The following is a 19,669-nucleotide window of genomic DNA, read 5'->3' on the forward strand; positions in this document are numbered from 1 at the left end:
TACATCAGTTTAGGATTTATCAATGGAATAATTAATAATGTATTAAGGAGCGGATGTGCATGTATTATTTAATCAAAATAAACTTTAACTTTTCAAATTAAAAGAACATGTAAGAACATCTACACTATAACTGAATATGACGTGAGTTCAGCTAAACAAATTATAATCAAAACATATATTTAAATTGATATAACCAGTTTAATATTCATTTATTAAGGCCGACGTGGAAAACCTATATTGCTTTTAATTAATTTAGAAAGCTAGTTGCACATTAATCTTAATCAAGTTAATATTTAAGTTCACAATGTATACTCCTAAATCTGAGCTAAAACAAATCATGTTTTATTTATAAATGTTGTCGTATGGATTAATCAAACTTTTAACTTTGCAAAAGTAAAATGCACGTGAGAGCATCTAACTCGAATTTTTGTATATAAGAAAGTGCTTAAACTAACCAAATAGAGTTTAAAACATATTTATATTGCTAGTAATCAAATTAACAATTACTCATAAATGATCGTTACTGTCCTATGTTTCTTTTAATTATTATAAAACCAATTACACTAACATTAATCAAATTAATATATAACTATATATGAAAAAAACAAGTAACATGAAAAACATCGGTACTACTGCGTAGAGCTCGACGTTACGAAACCAACGCCACCGGAACGACTCGAATCGGACTTAAAACGAAGAAATGACGGAGATTAAACGACCGATGGCAAACTTGTAATTAACTGTGTCGTGTACCTTTGGTCGTCTCCATCATCTGGATGTAGCAGAACGCTGTCATAGCCATAGGGGAAACTTTGGCAGGAGATGGAGCAGCTCGGGCTGCCCATGCGCTAGGAGCCTTGTCGACTGCAGGTCACGGCAAGACGTACGTACAGAAGCTCAGGATGTTTGACACTGACCTCACGACCTGAACATAGATGAAGACACATGTTGCCGGCAAATGATGAATAATAAGGGGAGATATGTCTACGTGGAAGATGTCCAGCGTCTAGCATGGCTTGCTTCTTCATAGCCGGCTATCCAGTGTACGAACTCGTCATTTCTTCTATCTTCATGTAGTACGCTGGAGCTTGGAACAGCAAAACAGACAGGAGACAAGCAGGATCAGCTGACGCACAGCTACGGAATCATCGGCCAACACACTGTGGATGGGCATGCATGTCGCAGTAGGTGCACTGCGTTAGCAAAAGAGCAGCGTTTTGTTGGTCAGACAACGATCTCGAGAAGATGATCACGACTGGCAACAGGAGCACAACCGGCTGGTGAACCGGCGGTTCGGTCCATCTTGGAGATTGACCACGCACGGCACTTAAACACGAATGATGGTGTAGAAGACGAAGAGAGCAACCACGCGGTGGTAGTGGACTTACTTGTTGCCTAGGAGAGTATGGCCCGGCTGGGCAGCGCGGCGGCGACGGCGACGGGGAGAGGAGGAGAAAAATCTAATTTACTATACGAGAGATTTCCCAAACTAGGGGCTCTTCATACGGTAGTTTTGGTGTGCTTAGTCCAAGGGGTTGGTACATATATATATAGGGCGGAGAACTCCCCACATCTACATCGACTAGCAACATGGTACTAATTGATGTTGCACCCTCCACCTTTACTAATAGGCCTAATTAATTATTAAAGCCCATTAGTAAATAAAGACATGGACCTTTGGGCATGAGGAGATCTGAGATATTTCATTATTTTCGGAATTAATTAATTTCATGGATAAAATAATTCTAGAAAAGCCCAGAATTGAATTTTAAGCCACGAAAAATACTCCGAAGGCTCCGAAAATTTAGGGAAAATTCTCAGAGATAATTTAGAACAAGACGAACCCAAATAAAGTATTTAGAGCTCATGAAAAGATATTTTGGAGCATTTAAAAATTAGATTATGCTCACAAACAAGTGAGAACAAGTTCCGGAAAAAGCCAAAGAAATTCCCGAGGTATCCATGGAGATAGGTTGATGAATAGTGAGCAGGAAGGAGTGATTTGGACGTCATGGAAAAGATTTTAGGATACTTCTCAAGCAAATATTAAGTCGGAAAACAAGGAATTTGATCGGTGAGAAAGACTAAGAATTACTGGAGAAAGAAGATCGACTTACTAAATGCATTTTTAAAATCTTTTCTCACAACATGAAATAAATCAACAACCAAGCATCACATCAAGCAATAGCTCGTCAAATTAATTTGGAAAAGCTTGAAAATTCACATTTTTCCTATAACTAAGTTCACGCTAGTTCAAACTAAGATTGGTAAATTTTATCCAAATATCAAAACATTTATTTTAATTAGTGTTTTCTATGCACAACCCAAAATTAGAAATTTTGGGGTGTGACAATTCTACCCCACTTAACAGGAATCTCGTCCCGAGATTCGAAGAGACTAGAGAGAAAGATAGGACGGATCTTCATGCCTTGTTGCTTGAGATACTCAGGACTTGTTGTTATTGACAGGAGACGCTACCCCACTTAACAAGGGCTTTACTTGACTTTGGAACTTCATCTTCAGGGTCTTTGTTGGATCACAACATTGAGAGGGCATGCAAGCAACACAACAAGCAAGACAACACGCAGCACCACATCGACACTACATGTGCTTCTATAGAAATGGCGGTCATCCTAAGGAGTGGATTATAGATGATGAAAGGCAATCGTAAATTTGAACAAGACAGGGTCAGAAAAGTTTTAGTAAAACAACATAGACAAAACTTCAAGAACATAAGAAGTTAATAGCTCAAAGAAAGCTATCAAGGAGGAGACAATAAGACAAGGATGAGAAATAGCAAATCAATGATCCAAGGAGATAGAAAATTAGTTTTATAACAAAGTAAGTTTTACAAATCGACCAGTGCTAACTAGGCTTGCGTCCTACAGTCAGCATTGCTCTGATACCAATTTGTCGCACCCAATTTTGCAAAGCAAAACCAAGTACTCATATATGTGCGCCCAGGATGTCCAAACACACACATATATCACAAATTGTAGTAGTATCAAAGCAAAGTACTTATTACATCGCATATCTCATCATAAAGTTAAATACAAAGTTTGCTCGAAGGCAATATTATTACAGACACAGCGGAAAAACTAGCCCAACTGCCACAGGGACTCCAACTGGTGAACGTCTTCCTAGTAGTCCTGGACATCCTCCGGAAACTCTTCATATCCATTATCTGTTACCCATCCGGGATTTTCATTGGATGTAAAGCAAGTGTAAGCTCACCATGCTTAGCAAGTATAACAAAGGGATCTATGAGGCTCAAATAGGCTTGACACTGTTTGACTGCGGTTCGCAATTTTAGTTGATCAATTTTTAGCAACCTGAAATTACTACTTTAATGAACAGTCCCAATTCCCAAGTGGTATTAAAGTATCATCCAACTATGTCTCAATTCCCAACCATCCATCATCCACAGTAACCACTAATCTCGAAGGATCCAGACCGCTCGTATCCGTGAGCACGGCTGTTATAACAGGTTAATTATTTCTGCAGAAATTGTACATCTTTACCCACCAAGCCGTGACTCCCAATGCCGGGGTTCGCGAGACCCACTACACCTCTTCCTAGGAAGTGTGGCAGAGTTTCACTATGAAACCCTTAGCTAGTTGCACTAACAAATCGTAGCTACAAAGGAATGGCACACGTGGGCATCGCATCACGGTGCACACCCTAACAGAAAAAGGAAAGATACCCTCTTACCCCTTACTGGAGCTACAGACGAGCTAGTACAAACTAGATAATAGGTTAAAGTCAGAGCCATTTGACACTCGGGGTTGTACGGTCCCTCCTGGGTTGCCGCTTCAGGATAAAGTCCTTATGGAGAGGCACTAGAGTACTCAACCCCGTACTCCAGCCCCCTATCTGTTGCTAAAAGGTTCCATTTTATCACATTGCATATAGTCTTTAAATATGTTTAACAATTACTTCATGTTAAGCGCTGCAGCATCTATCCAAAATGCCTACCCAATAAATCCAGGTATCAAGGATATGTGGTACAATGAATCATCTAGGTAAAGTCCTTAAAGGCAATTCAAATTAAACTCATGCATGAATGTAAGTGGTAGTAGTTCATAGGTAACAAGGGGCCTTTGATACACTTGCCTTAACTTGCTTTTCCCCCAAAGCAATATGCTCAAAAGCCTGTAGTATTCAACTTTCAATCTTCTGCTTCCAATTCTCAGCTTCTAGTCTTCAGAGAACAGCTTCTTAATCACCACGTAAACCTCACCGATTGACTGAACCATATATCACCACACAAACATCCACACATGGCATACAAACAAGAATATATGAGAACAGTACACCAACCAATAAAATAAGCAAAACGGCGTATCGCTACGAACACACAAACGCAAAAGACGCGCTATATGCGATTCAACGAAAAAGCGACTATCGAAGGATTTACGTTGGAAAGAAAACTATATGCTTTATCTATTTTAATGATCATAAAACATGTATAAGATATCTCAGGGGAATATCTAAAATTGAGTTAAGTCATTTTATACTTGAGTTATTAGATTTAGAAAACTAAGATAAATTAATCATACCTTAATTATAAATATTTTGATATCATTTATGCAAATTAAATTGAAATATAATAACAAATGAGAGTATATATTCAAAACATATATAGCACGTATAAGCCCTTGCATTTATTATTTTTAAAAGGAAAACCAAAATGATGCAAGCATTACATCAGTTTAGGATTTATCAATGGAATAATTAATAATGTATTAAGGAGCGGATATGCATGTATTATTTAATCAAAATAAACTTTAACTTTTCAAATTAAAAGAACACGTAAGAACATCTACACTATAACTGAATATGACGTGAGTTCAGCTAAACAAATTATAATCAAAACATATATTTAAATTGATATAACCAGTTTAATATTCATTTATTAAGGCCGACGTGGAAAACCTATATTGCTTTTAATTAATTTAGAAAGCTAGTTGCACATTAATCTTAATCAAGTTAATATTTAAGTTCACAATGTATACTCCTAAATCTGAGCTAAAACAAATCATGTTTTATTTATAAATGTTGTCGTATGGATTAATCAAACTTTTAACTTTGCAAAAGTAAAATGCACGTGAGAGCATCTAACTCGAATTTTTGTATATAAGAAAGTGCTTAAACTAACCAAATAGAGTTTAAAACATATTTATATTGCTAGTAATCAAATTAACAATTACTCATAAATGATCGTTACTGTCCTATGTTTCTTTTAATTATTATAAAACCAATTACACTAACATTAATCAAATTAATATATAACTATATATGAAATAAACAAGTAACATGAAAAACATCGGTACTACTGCGTAGAGCTCGACGTTACGAAACCAACGCCACCGGAACGACTCGAATCGGACTTAAAACGAAGAAATGACGGAGATTAAACGACCGATGGCAAACTTGTAATTAACTGTGTCGTGTACCTTTGGTCGTCTCCATCATCTGGATGTAGCAGAACGCTGTCATAGCCATAGGGGAAACTTTGGCAGGAGATGGAGCAGCTCGGGCTGCCCATGCGCTAGGAGCCTTGTCGACTGCAGGTCACGGCAAGACGTACGTACAGAAGCTCAGGATGTTTGACACTGACCTCACGACCTGAACATAGATGAAGACACATGTTGCCGGCAAATGATGAATAATAAGGGGAGATATGTCTACGTGGAAGATGTCCAGCGTCTAGCATGGCTTGCTTCTGTTGGAGTTGTTCCAAATTCACTCCAAGATATAAGCCATGCTTCTGACGAAGCGAAGCGGAGGCCCGTCGCCGGAGGCTTGGGCCGGAGCGTAGCGGAGTCTGAAGCTGGCCCATCAGGTCTCGCCCCTGTGCTCGGGGGGTGCGGGGGGCGGAGCCCCCGCGGTACGGTACGGTATATACACCCTTGCTAGGGTTTTGTGGAGACTTGATTCTCTTGTAAGCCGCCATAGGCGTGTAACCCAAAACTCTTGAGATAGTGAGATTGTTGCTGGCTGGTGCCCGTGGTTTTTCCCCTTCACATCGGAGGGGTTTTCCACGTTAAATCGTGTGTCTCCTCTGTGGCTTGATTCTTTACTTCTTATTCCTATACGTCGTTCATAACAAGTGGTACCAGAGCTTTGGTTGCTGTTAGGGTTCATGACGACGTCGATGAAGTTCGATCTTCCGCTGCTGAACTACGACACGCGGTTCTCGCTATGGCAAGTCAAGATGCGGGGGATTCTGGCGCAGACTCATGACTATGATGAGGCGCTGGATAGTTTCGGAAAGAGGAAGGCCGAGTGGACTCCAGAAGAGATCCGCAAGGATCAGAAGGCGCTCGCCCTAATTCAGTTGCATCTTCATAATGATATTTTGCAGGAGTGTCTGAAAGAGAAAACTGCTGCAGAACTATGGCTGAAACTGGAATCGATCTGTATGTCCAAGGATCTAACCAGTAAGATGCAGATGAAGATGAAGCTGTTCACCCTGAAGATGAAGGAGGAGGATTCAGTGATGAGCCACATCGCTGAATTCAAGAAGATCGTCGCCGACCTAGTGTCGATGGAGGTGAAGTATGATGATGAGGACTTAGGTCTTTTACTGCTATGTTCTTTGCCAAATTCGTATGCAAATTTTCGTGACACCATACTTTTGAGCCGTGATGAACTAACCCTAAAGGAAGTTTATGAGGCTCTCCAGTCTAGGGAGAAGATGAGAGGCATGGTGCAGAATGATGGGACGTCGTCCTCCAAGGGCGATGCTTTGCATGTGAGAGGCAGAACTGAAAATAGATCCTCAACTGATGGCAATGATGGTAGAAAGAACTACGAAAGGAGAGGCCGTTCAAAGTTCAAGCCGCATGGTAATAAAAAGTTCTGTGTTTATTGCAAGCTGACAAATCATAATGTCGAGGATTGCAGAAAAGTACAGAATAAGGAGAAGAGGAAACAAAAGTCGGCTGGTAAGGTCTCTGTTGCTGCTGCTGCGTCTGATGATGATTCTGGAGATTGTCTGGTAGTATTTGCTGGTTGTGTTGCTGGTCATGATGAATGGATTCTCGATTCCGCATGTTCATTTCATATTTGCACTAACAGAAATTGGTTTAGCTCATATAAGCCTGTGCAGAAAGGGGATGTTGTGCGGATGGGAGATGATAACCCGTGTGACATTGTGGGGATTGGATCAGTTCAGATCAAGACTGATGATGGCATGACACGCACGCTGAAAAACGTCAGGTATATACCAGGGATGTCCAGAAATCTTATCTCATTGAGCACGCTTGATGCAGAAGGTTACAAATATTCCGGTTCAGATGGCGTTCTGAAGGTATCAAAAGGTTCTCTTGTTTGCTTGAAAGGTGATCTTAATTCTGCAAAGTTATATGTTCTTAGAGGGTGTACCTTACCTGGTTCTGATTCCGCTGTTGCTGCTGTTACTAATGATGAACCTAGTAAAACTAACCTTTGGCATATGCGTTTGGGACATATGAGTCACCATGGTATGGCAGAATTGATGAAGAGAAACCTACTGGATGGCTGCACTTCGAGTAAAATAAAGTTTTGTGAGCATTGTATTTTCGGGAAGCATAAAAGGGTATATTTCAACACTTCTGTTCACACCACTAAAGGTACTCTTGATTATGTTCATGCTGATTTATGGGGTCCTTCCCGTAAGTCCTCACTTGGTGGTGCTCGTTACATGCTTACAATTATTGATGATTACTCTAGAAGGGTTTGGCCTTATTTTCTGAAACAGAAAGATGATACTTTTGCTGCTTTTAAGGATTGGAAAGTAATGATAGAAAGGCAAACTGAAAGGAAGGTAAAATTGCTTCGTACTGATAATGGTGGAGAATTTTGTTCGCGTGAATTTAATGATTATTGCAGATCGGAAGGCATTGTTAGGCATCACACCATACCCCATACTCCACAACAGAATGGTGTGGCCGAACGCATGAACAGAACCATCATATCTAAGGCCCGTTGCATGCTGTCTAATGCCAGGATGAGCAAGCATTTTTGGGTTGAAGCTGCTAATACTGCCTGTTACTTGATAAACAGGTCGCCTTCTATTCCACTAAATAAAAGAACTCCCATTGAGGTATGGTCTGGTACGCCTGCTGATTATTCACAGTTGAAAGTTTTTGGATGCACTGCTTATGCTCATATTGATAATGGAAAATTAGAGCCTAGAGCTGTTAAGTGTCTTTTCCTTGGTTATAGTTCGGGAGTCAAAGGCTATAAATTATGGAATCCTGAAACAGGAAAGACTTTTATGAGCAGGAGTGTTGTTTTCAATGAATCTGTGATGTTTACTGACAGTTTGCACTCAGATCATGTTCCAGAAAAAGAGCTGCAGCGTATGCGCATGCAGGTGGAGCATGTTGATGATGATACAGGTGTGCAGGTGGAGCCTGTTGATGAGCATGGTGACCATGATAATGATGTTGCTGAGGATGATGCTCATGATGATGTTCAGCAAACTCCTCCTATTTTGCAGTTAGAGGAGGATTTACCTATTGCTCAACGCAAGTCAAAAAGGACAATTGCACCTCCTAAACGTCTTATTGAAGAGTGTAATTTGTCTTACTATGCTTTGAGTTGTGCTGAACAGGTGGAGAATGTTCATAAGCCAGCAACCTATAAAGAAGCTATTCGTTGTGGTGATACTGAGAATTGGATTTCTGCTATGCATGAGGAGATGCAGTCTCTTGAGAAGAACAGTACATGGGAGATTGTACCTTTGCCTAAGAATAAGAAGACCATCAGTTGCAAATGGATCTTCAAGAGAAAGGAGGGTTTATCTCCAAGCGAGCCTCCAAAGTATAAGGCAAGGTTAGTTGCTAAAGGCTACAGTCAAATTCCGGGTGTTGACTACAATGATGTGTTCTCTCCAGTGGTAAAACACAGTTCAATTCGTACTTTCCTTAGTATTGTTGCTTCACATGATCTTGAGCTTGAGCAGTTAGATGTGAAGACTGCGTTTTTGCATGGAGAGCTTGAGGAGGACATATACATGGACCAACCAGAAGGGTTCATAGTGCCTGGCAAGGAAAAATATATGTGCAAGTTGAAGAGATCCTTGTATGGTTTGAAACAGTCCCCTCATCAGTGGAACAAGAGGTTTGATTCATTTATGTTAGCACACAGTTTTAAAAGATCTAAGTATGATAGCTGTGTTTACATCAAGCATGTTAATGGATCACCTATATATTTGCTGTTATATGTTGATGATATGCTGATTGCTGCCAAGAGTAAGATTGAAATCACTAAGTTAAAGAAGCTATTGAGTAGTGAGTTTGATATGAAAGACCTTGGTAGTGCTAAGAAAATTCTTGGTATGGAAATTAGTAGAGACAGAAAATCTGGTTTGCTATTTCTTAGTCAACAAAATTATATCAAGAAAGTTCTTCAGCGTTTCAACATGCAAAATGCTAAGGCTGTTAGTACCCCTATTGCACCTCACTTTAAGTTGTCAGCTGCTCAGTGTCCTAGTACAGATGCAGAGATTAAATACATGTCAAGGATTTCTTATTCTAGTGCTGTTGGGTCTTTGATGTATGCCATGGTTTGCTCTCGTCCAGATTTGTCATATGCTATGAGTCTTGTTAGTAGATATATGTCTAATCCTGGCAAAGAACATTGGAGGACAGTTCAGTGGATTTTCAGGTACCTCAGAGGCACAGCAGATTCCTGTTTAAAGTTTGGAAGAACTGATAAGGGTCTTATTGGCTATGTGGATTCTGATTATGCTGCTGATCTGGACAGGCGAAGATCACTTACAGGTTATGTGTTTACTGTTGACAGTTGTGCTGTGAGTTGGAGGGCTACTTTACAGTCAGTTGTTGCGTTGTCTACTACTGAAGCAGAATATATGGCTATTTGTGAAGCGTGCAAAGAATTAATTTGGCTGAAAGGTTTGTACGCTGAGCTTTGTGGAGTTGAATCTTGCATAAGTTTGCACTGTGACAGTCAAAGTGCAATTTACCTCACTAAAGATCAGATGTTCCATGAGAGAACTAAGCACATAGATATCAAGTATCATTTTGTGCGTGATGTGATTGAAGAAGGTAAGCTGAAGGTATGCAAGATTAGTACTCATGATAATCCTGCTGATATGATGACAAAGCCTATTCCTGTTGCTAAGTTTGAGCTGTGCTCAAGCTTAGTTGGTTTAATTGGATAGTCCAAGAGACTATTGTTGACACCAGTGGTTTTCTATCTTTGTTATGTTCAGGATGAAGGGTTGATTTATGATACAAGATGAATTTGTCTCAAGGTGGAGTTTGTTGGAGTTGTTCCAAATTCACTCCAAGATATAGGCCATGCTTCTGACGAAGCGAAGCGGAGGCCCGTCGCCGGAGGCTTGGGCCGGAGCGTAGCGGAGTCTGAAGCTGGCCCATCAGGTCTCGCCCCTGTGCTCGGGGGGTGCGGGGGGCGGAGCCCCCGCGGTACGGTACGGTATATACACCCTTGCTAGGGTTTTGTGGAGACTTGATTCTCTTGTAAGCCGCCATAGGCGTGTAACCCAAAACTCTTGAGATAGTGAGATTGTTGCTGGCTGGTGCCCGTGGTTTTTCCCCTTCACATCGGAGGGGTTTTCCACGTTAAATCGTGTGTCTCCTCTGTGGCTTGATTCTTTACTTCTTATTCCTATACGTCGTTCATAACAGCTTCTTCATAGCCGGCTATCCAGTGTACGAACTCGTCATTTCTTCTATCTTCATGTAGTACGCTGGAGCTTGGAACAGCAAAACAGACAGGAGACAAGCAGGATCAGCTGACGCACAGCTACGGAATCATCGGCCAACACACTGTGGATGGGCATGCATGTCGCAGTAGGTGCACTGCGTTAGCAAAAGAGCAGCGTTTTGTTGGTCAGACAACGATCTCGAGAAGATGATCACGACTGGCAACAGGAGCACAACCGGCTGGTGAACCGGCGGTTCGGTCCATCTTGGAGATTGACCACGCACGGCACTTAAACACGAATGATGGTGTAGAAGACGAAGAGAGCAACCACGCGGTGGTAGTGGACTTACTTGTTGCCTAGGAGAGTATGGCCCGGCTGGGCAGCGCGGCGGCGACGGCGACGGGGAGAGGAGGAGAAAAATCTAATTTACTATACGAGAGATTTCCCAAACTAGGGGCTCTTCATACGGTAGTTTTGGTGTGCTTAGTCCAAGGGGTTGGTACATATATATATAGGGCGGAGAACTCCCCACATCTACATCGACTAGCAACATGGTACTAATTGATGTTGCACCCTCCACCTTTACTAATAGGCCTAATTAATTATTAAAGCCCATTAGTAAATAAAGACATGGACCTTTGGGCATGAGGAGATCTGAGATATTTCATTATTTTCGGAATTAATTAATTTCATGGATAAAATAATTCTAGAAAAGCCTAGAATTGAATTTTAAGCCACGAAAAATACTCCGAAGGCTCCGAAAATTCAGGGAAAATTCTCAGAGATAATTTAGAACAAGACGAACCCAAATAAAGTATTTAGAGCTCATGAAAAGATATTTTGGAGCATTTAAAAATTAGATTATGCTCACAAACAAGTGAGAACAAGTTCCGGAAAAAGCCAAAGAAATTCCCGAGGTATCCATGGAGATAGGTTGATGAATAGTGAGCAGGAAGGAGTGATTTGGACGTCATGGAAAAGATTTTAGGATACTTCTCAAGCAAATATTAAGTCGGAAAACAAGGAATTTGATCGGTGAGAAAGACTAAGAATTACTGGAGAAAGAAGATCGACTTACTAAACGCATTTTTAAAATCTTTTCTCACAACATGAAATAAATCAACAACCAAGCATCACATCAAGCAATAGCTCGTCAAATTAATTTGGAAAAGCTTGAAAATTCACATTTTTCCTATAACTAAGTTCACGCTAGTTCAAACTAAGATTGGTAAATTTTATCCAAATATCAAAACATTTATTTTAATTAGTGTTTTCTATGCACAACCCAAAATTAGAAATTTTGGGGTGTGACAGAAAAGGGCAGCGCGGATGGCCCTGCTGAAGACCCGAGGGCCTGGCGGTTCAGGAGAAGGACCATGGTCCTCCTCGCTGTCGTAGCGACCGCCTCGGTGTGGGTGGTAGCCCCGAGCGAGCCCCTCATTGTCATGCCGTCGTCACCTGCTGACCACCTCATGGTCTCCCTGCACCTCGCGTCGATTGCCGAGGCGGTCCAGAAGCACAGGGACCCTATGGGCTATCGGCGCACGAGCAGGTTCGGGACGAGCTGAGGCTTCCCTGTCCTGCCGAGGCGGTGCCGCGGGCAGGTTCGAGATGCCCCCATGCCGTCGGGAGGCAGAACTCTCGGCCTGCTAAACCGCGGCGGTCTCTAGGAGATCCCGGAGCTCACCACGGACCCACCGCCCCTCCGTGGTAGAAGGCTCGGGCATTGCGTGGACCAGCATTGCCGCAGCCACGACGTTCTGGCTAGCACGATTGAAGACTGGGGGTTGCTCACTCCCTTCGTCGTCATGGATGCGGTGGTGCACATCGCGAGCCCTCCGTTGGGCTCCCCCGCCTTCACCGCGACCTCGCTGTTCCTGTTCGGGAGTATCTTGAAGCTGCTGCAGAAGAAGTTGGTCTTGTTCGACCTTGGCCTGGAGCTCACGGAGTTGTTCCAGATCTAGGCGTTGAGGTCGCGCAATGGCGGGGACCTCGTTTGGTGCGGCCGGCAGGACAATGCGTGGAGGTGTGGCGGCGCCTGTCCCTGGGTGAAGCGGGGAATGGCTACCTGCCCCATCATCCTCCTCGCCTGCTCTCGGCATCCCGAGCCCGACATGAAAACACTCGCGAGTGGGGTCGTAGGTACCCTCGTCGTCGGAGTCAGAGTAGCCGAAGCAGTAGTCGCTCGCGGTCAAGAAGCGGCGCAAGGTTTCAGGGTCACGGAGTCCAAAGAAATCTGCCCTAGCCCATGCCTCGTCCTCCTCTGAGGAATCGGCGTAGGCGTGGGTCGACTCGGTGGTGCCGAAGTCGAGGACGAAGAGCTGGCGGCGTTCCGAGGGATCCTCGTGAGCGGCAGTGTAAGCGTGGGTGTGAGAGGCGGCGACATTTCTCAACCCAAAGGGGTATGGGGACCGTGTCGTCGCCCGACTCTGCTCCGCCGGGATCGGCTCCTCAGGGAGTGGTGGAGCAGATCTTGACGATTGGGCATCACCGCGCGCCAACGGCGATTTTCCTTTGTCCAAGCTCAGGCTAGACAGGTCCCCAGCCAGGGACCCTGTGCCAACAGCTGGTCGTAGGATATCGGCGGGAAGCGGCGTGCCACCCCTGATTCACGTAGCGTCGGGGTGGTCTTGCTCGCGTCGTGCCTGGCGAGCGCGGCGAGAGCGGCCGCCTAGGCGCCGCCTGCGCCTGGGCTGCCGGTGCGTGGCTTCATCATCGGTTGGTGGGGCTCAAGGAGTGAGGAGTACCATGTCGAACTCATGCCCTAGAGACATGAACTCTAGGCTCCCAAACCAAACCACCGTGCCGAGACACAATGGTCGTACGGGATCTGCCATCCGGAACTTGCTGGGATGACGAAACTGACACGCAGAGGCCCCTACCTGGCGCGCCAACTGTCGGTGTTTCGGACCGGGGGGTCCTCAACCAACTAGTGAATTTGAACTGCATGCTCCCGATTCCGGATAGTGATGCAAAGAGATACAAGGTTTATACTGGTTCAGGCAGTCAATGCCCTACGTCTAGTCTGAGAGATCGATCTTGTATTCCTTACACCGAAGTGCTCGTAGTAGAGGGTTACAAGCTAGGGGAGAGAGGGAGCTAGTCCCAGGTCTCGGCTGTGTGTCATATGGGCTGTCTGAGACGTTGCTCTCAGGTGGCTGTGATGTGTGCATGTGTTACAATGTGTTCCTCCCCGCCCCCCTTAAGTGGCCCAAGTCCTCTCCTTTTATAGTTGAAGGGAGGACATGGACAGTACATGTGTTAACTATGCGACGTCGTGCCAATAGGGGCGGCATGTCCGAGCCCTATGGCCTGTTCCTGTGGCGGCGTGGTTGTCGGAGTGGTCCGTCCTTGGAGCACTAGGGCGGCGTGGTAGTCCCATCCGATCCTGTGCGTCGTGGGAGCCCCGGGATTACCTCGGAGTGGGTGCGGCGAAGGACATGCAAATCACTGTGGACGAACTATGCGCGAGGCTGAGGCTTGATCGACGCCGAGGCCGTACCGCAGTGGGGGGTCTCGGCGGGCATGAACCCCAAGATAGCTGAGACCTTGGTGTATAGTGCCGAGGCCTCGAGTGGGCGACTGATCCGGTGCGTCGGCTTGGAGGCGGTGATGACCCGGGCCAAGTTGTCTGTGCGATGTTGTTTTCGAGGCGAGGATCGCGGGACACAGTGTAGTGTGGGCGCTGATTGTGGGCACAGCGTCAGAACACAGTGGCCGGTAATCCCCGTCGTGCCCTGTCCCAGCCGGTATGGCGTTGATGCGACCTCAGGTCCCATCGGCCATTCTGTGGTGTCGAGCCATCGTTCGGCTGAGATTGCGGGAGTGGTTGAAGTATTAATGAGACATGACGTGCTGTCGGGAGGGTCGGCCGAGGCTAGGCCTCGAGCGACGCGGAGAATGAGGCCTCACGCGAGACGGAGATCGAGCTCCTTGCCGAGGCCTTCCGCGAGAGGCCTCGTGCGACACGGAAAATGCACCTCCTGCCGAGGCCTTCTGTGGGGAGCCTCGCATGAGACGGAGATCGTGTCCCCTGCCGAGGCCTCCCGTGGAGAGCCTCGCACGAGGTGGAGATTGCGTCAGGACGCCAAGACCTCCTGCGCGAGGCTCGAGGCGATGAGGAGGGCTTGGTGGGCTCGGTCGCGGTGGGTGAGGGGCCCATGGCTTACCTTCTGGCTTTGTTTTTTGATGGGACTTAAGCGACCCCTTTGATATTCGCTCGGGGTACCCCGTTCTAAGGTACCCGACAGGTTTCCTCTGGCTCCTGCTCCTCGGTTTCGTCCGTACATTGTACACCGAAGTGTGCTTGGTGGAAGTCATCCATCATGTCTGGTACCCCGCCATCACTATCAAACTCCTCCAAGCGTGGCCTCAATGCCTCATCTCTAATACGATGGCCTTCACCATGGCACACCCACCGGGTATAGTCTGGCGTAAACCCAAACTTACAAAGATGTTCCTCAATGACCTTCCTGGTTTTCCTATTCCTGTTTGCACATTTGCTGCAGGGACACCACACCTCTGTCGCTGCTTGAGCACCCACACCAAATGCTTTGTCCAAGAAATCCTTAGTCTTCTGTATCCATTCACGAGTGACCTGATTCTGACTACGGCGGCCCGTGTACATCCAATCACGGTTATCCATCATCTACCATATATATAACAGAGTAATATAACCATCAATAGCATATGCACCGCTTGCCTACTATCTAATAGGTAGGGATAGATCCTAATCCCACCTACGGATGCGTAGATGAGGTTAGTTTCCATGCTCCGCTCCAATCCGAGATAGAATTTTGGCAGCACATCCCTGCTGTTCTCCCGATACATGTCCTAGAAGGGAGAGTGTGTATCTGGAGAACAACAGGGAGGTGCTGCCAAAACCCCATCTCGGACCGGACCGGACCATACAAACTAAATTATCTACGCATCCGCAGGCTGTCCAAATAACGTGGACAATCCAAAATAGATACGGTCGTAGATATGCAGAGATCCGCATACCTACGACCGTATCTCTTTCGGACGGCAGACGCCTAACTGGTTTACGCGATCTAGCTAGGGTTACGGACAAAGGGCTTATACCTTGGGTGGTGGTGGAGTGGAGAGGTGACGCAGTGCAGGCAGACCCGAAGGAAGACGCTCGGGGTACTCTGGGTCCCCTCCGTCGGTCTCTTCTCTGCAAAACAAGAAACACAATTTATAAGTTCAAAATTTCGGTAGAACCTCCCCTGTATGGGGAGGCTTCCAAAACCTGCAAGGAAAAAGACGGCACGATGGCCGACACAATGACATATGGCACGATGGCCAACACATCCACAAAAGGCATGAAGGCCCACTAATCCAGAAATGGCACGAAGGCCAGCAACAGGCGGGAGGGGGGCTTTACCTTGGGTGGCAGTGTAGTCGGGCGACGCGGAGTCGGGATCACCCTCGTCTTCGGCTAGACGCGGGGAAAACGGCGACGACCGCTCGGCGTGACGCGACGACGCGGGGGCGTGATGGTCGTCGGCCTCTCCTTCTCCCCTCCTTCTCCCCTCCTCTCTTCTCCCTTCCTCTTCTCTCTTCCTCCTCCAAATGCTCTCTGCACGGCCGGCAGGGGCGCACGGGGCCAGCCGGGGGCGCGCGGGGCCGGCCGGGGACGCGCTGGCCGCGGGCGTGGTCGGGGGCGCGCGGGGCCGGCCGGGGATGCGCTGGCCGCGGGGGTGGGCCACCGGTAGGCGTGGCCGGGGGCGCGCGGGGCCGGCCGGGGACGCGCTGGCCGTGGGGTGGGCCACTGGCGGGCGTGGCCAGGTGGCGGTGGCGGGCCCGACCACCGGGCGAGGTGGGGGACGACGGCGCTCGGCGGGCCGGGCTGCTGCTTTGGCGGCGCGGGGATGGGGTAGGGGCGGGCTATGGCGGCGCGGTGATGGGGCGGGGGCGGGGGCGGGGGCGGGGGAGAGGCTGCAGCGGCGTGGGGGACCGGCGGCGGCGAGAGGAAGGGGATGCGGGGCGCGCGCGGGCGAGAGGAAAGGCTGACTGGGCCGTGAGGGGCTTATGTGGACTGGGCCTTTGCCGAGGGCCCAGATCCGGGCTCTCGGCAAAGTTGTTTTTTATTTTTTTTAAAACTCTTTGCCGAGAGCCCTTTGAGGCTCTCGGCAAATACAAAAAAAAATTTGGTTTTTTTCCCAATTTTTTTCTGGTGGCTAACAATAATATTTAAAAGACATATTTAAAATTTGGAGCTTTTTTGATTTTATTAGCTATATTTAATAAGTTTATTTCATTTACTTGAATTCTTCACGGTAATTCAAATTTGAACTGCAGGTGCATCGAATATTGGAATTGAGTGATTCAAAAAATCATATTCATGGTATTGCATGTGGTGTGAGACCGTATCCAGTGACAGATGCCAAATTTGGCGCATCGTTTTCACAGAACACGGCGAGGAACTTGCGTGTAAAGTATTTTTAAATTATATAAAATGGAAACGAAGATCACATGCGGAGATGTCTGGGTTTTAGGCATCGAACGTCGCAACTTGCTCGAAACCCACTCAATTTTTTATCACAGCCTATACATGCGATGAAATGACACCTCGACAAGTTTCGTGAATTTCGGACTTCGTTTTCCATTTTATATAATTTAAAAATACTTTACATGCAAGTTCCTCGCCGTGTTCCGCGAAAACGATGCGCCAAATTTGGCATCTGTCACTGGATACGATCTCACACCACATGCAATACCATGAATATGATTTTTTGAATCACTCAATTCCAATATTCGATGCACCTGCAGTTCAAATTTGAATTACCGGGAAGAATTCAAGTAAATGAAATAAACTTATTAAATATAGCTAATAAAATAAAAAAAACTCCAAATTTTAATATGTACTTTAAGGTACAACAGTAAACCCAGGGAAAACATTTGGAAGCAAAAAAAGCAAAAAAAAATATTTTGCCGAGGGCACAGAAACGACACTCGGCAAAGTAATTCTTTGCCGAGGGCCAAATTCTGACCCTCGGCAAAACAGACGGCAGGTGAAGGCCGTTTGCCTGCCGTCACAGGTTGCCGACGGCCGGACCCTCGGCAAAGGGCCCGGTTGCCGAGAGTAATTATTTGCCGACGGCCTACCATTGCCGAGGGCCGACTCTCGGCAAACCTTTCTTTGCCGAGAGCCCGACATTTGGCTCTCGGCAAAGACGCTGGCTCTTGGCAACGGGCCTGTTTCCGGTAGTGGCTACTGATGCTGTATGAGCCCAACCGCGTAATGTGATTCGAGAAAGAATTAGTTAATTAACTTAAGATGCTGGGTTGGTTTGGTGACATATAACATAAAATGCTGCATGTGCCCTTGTTAATTGCAAAGCAACTGCATGATAATGTGATTCGAAAAAAGAAGCCCAGCTGCGTAATGGCCTAATGGGTAGGTGACCATTATAATGTATGCTTGCGCGGGAGCTTTAATTTCCGTGGTCGAATCAATGCCTTGTGCACATACAACAACTAATCAACGTCGTCCTCGTTAATGGCCGACAGCACGCACAGCATGACCTTTTCTCATTGACCAGGGCGTGGGCGGGAGCAGAAAAAGATAAGGCTAGCCTCCCCGCGTTATATTTGGACACGCGCGAACAAATTAAGCACCCAGTGCAATAGATGGAGTCTCCAATGGAGAATGCAGTTGTTAGAAATGTTGTAGCGTCGCTAGCTGCAGTAGTTGCGACGCTACTGATGATGATGCTCCCGTCACTCGGTGGCGCGGCGGCACCAGCTGCGGCAGCCACCGGCACCGGCGAAGGGGCGCCAGGGAGGAGCAACGACGACTGCACCAGGAGCTGCGGCAACATCAGCATCCCATACCCGTTCGGCATCGAGCCCGGCTGCTACCACGCCTCCTGGTTCAACCTCACCTGCAACCACTCCGACCAGCCGGCGAAGCTGTTCCTCGGCGACGGCACCGTGCAGGTGATGGAGATCTCCGTCCCCAACGGCACGGTACGCATCAACAGCACCCGCTTGCTGTACACGGTCGACGTGGGGGTGAGCACCGCGAGCGGGACGTGGGGCAAAGGCCTCCCACGCGGCGGGCCGTTCTTCCTGTCGGAGTCGAGGAGTAGCGTGGCGTTGGTCGGCTGCGGCGCGCAGGTGGAGGTCCGAGGGGGAGACCACAACAGCCTGGTCGCGTCTTGCGCCGCTGTCTGCCCGCTCGACGGCGGCGGGAGGATAGTGGTCGACACCAGCAGTGCCTGCACAGGCGTCGGCTGCTGCCAGGCCAACATCGTCCTGGGCTACGATTTCTACAGCATCCAGATCCACAAGCTCAACGGGTCGGTCTATGCTCTTCCAGCCTCTGTGTACTTCGTTGACCAGGGTTTCAGACATACCGAGGACATGAGTGCAGTTTACGGCCACTTCCCTGAGTCGCTCCCGGCCACGCTAGGGTGGGTGACCAGTAACTACACGTGCGCCTCTCCGTATAGAAACCTTAACCCTTACGACAGCCCCAGCTCTAGCGAATGCTTCGTCGGCAACCACAGTGTTTGCGTAGAAGGACCTTACAATGTTGCTGATCGTGGGAGTCGGTGCGGCTGCGAGGTTGGTTATCAAGGCAACCCTTACTTCCCAGATGGATGCCAAGGTATATCATCTACTCTACTCTACTCTCTCTCTCTCTCTCTCCAGTTGTAAGCCGTTCTAATTTTTTTAGCTATATTATTTTTTATACACTTATATATAGATTATGTCTAAATACATAATGAAAACTATATATCTAGAAAAAACATTATTTAAAATGGAGGGACTACTTTACTATCTATTTATTCATTATTCATGCGTCTGCACAGGCTGTTCGATCTGTACTTAATCAGTGACTTTAATTTTGTTCTATCTTAGATATCGACGAAGGTACTTCTCCGGACATCTACCCATGTTATGGCGACTGAAAGAATATCCCAGGGGATTTTATTTGCCTCTGCCCTCATGGCTATTATGGAAATGCTTCTTTCCAAA

The 19,669-nt window shown here is 46.5% G+C and overlaps 1 protein-coding gene across 1 annotated transcript; it reads left to right on the plus strand.

Moving 5' to 3' along the window:
* The first annotated feature begins 18,230 nt into the window (after positions 1-18,230).
* Positions 18,231-19,669, plus strand: LOC136476773 (wall-associated receptor kinase 2-like). The gene is made up of 2 exons (XM_066474721.1): positions 18,231-19,298; positions 19,553-19,669. The coding sequence occupies exons 1-2, from the start codon at positions 18,317-18,319 to the stop codon at positions 19,600-19,602; spliced, it is 1,032 nt and encodes a 343-aa protein (XP_066330818.1). The 5' UTR covers positions 18,231-18,316; the 3' UTR covers positions 19,603-19,669.

Source organism: Miscanthus floridulus, chromosome 8 (genome assembly GCF_019320115.1).
Source record: "Miscanthus floridulus cultivar M001 chromosome 8, ASM1932011v1, whole genome shotgun sequence".
Lineage (NCBI taxonomy): Eukaryota > Viridiplantae > Streptophyta > Magnoliopsida > Poales > Poaceae > Miscanthus > Miscanthus floridulus.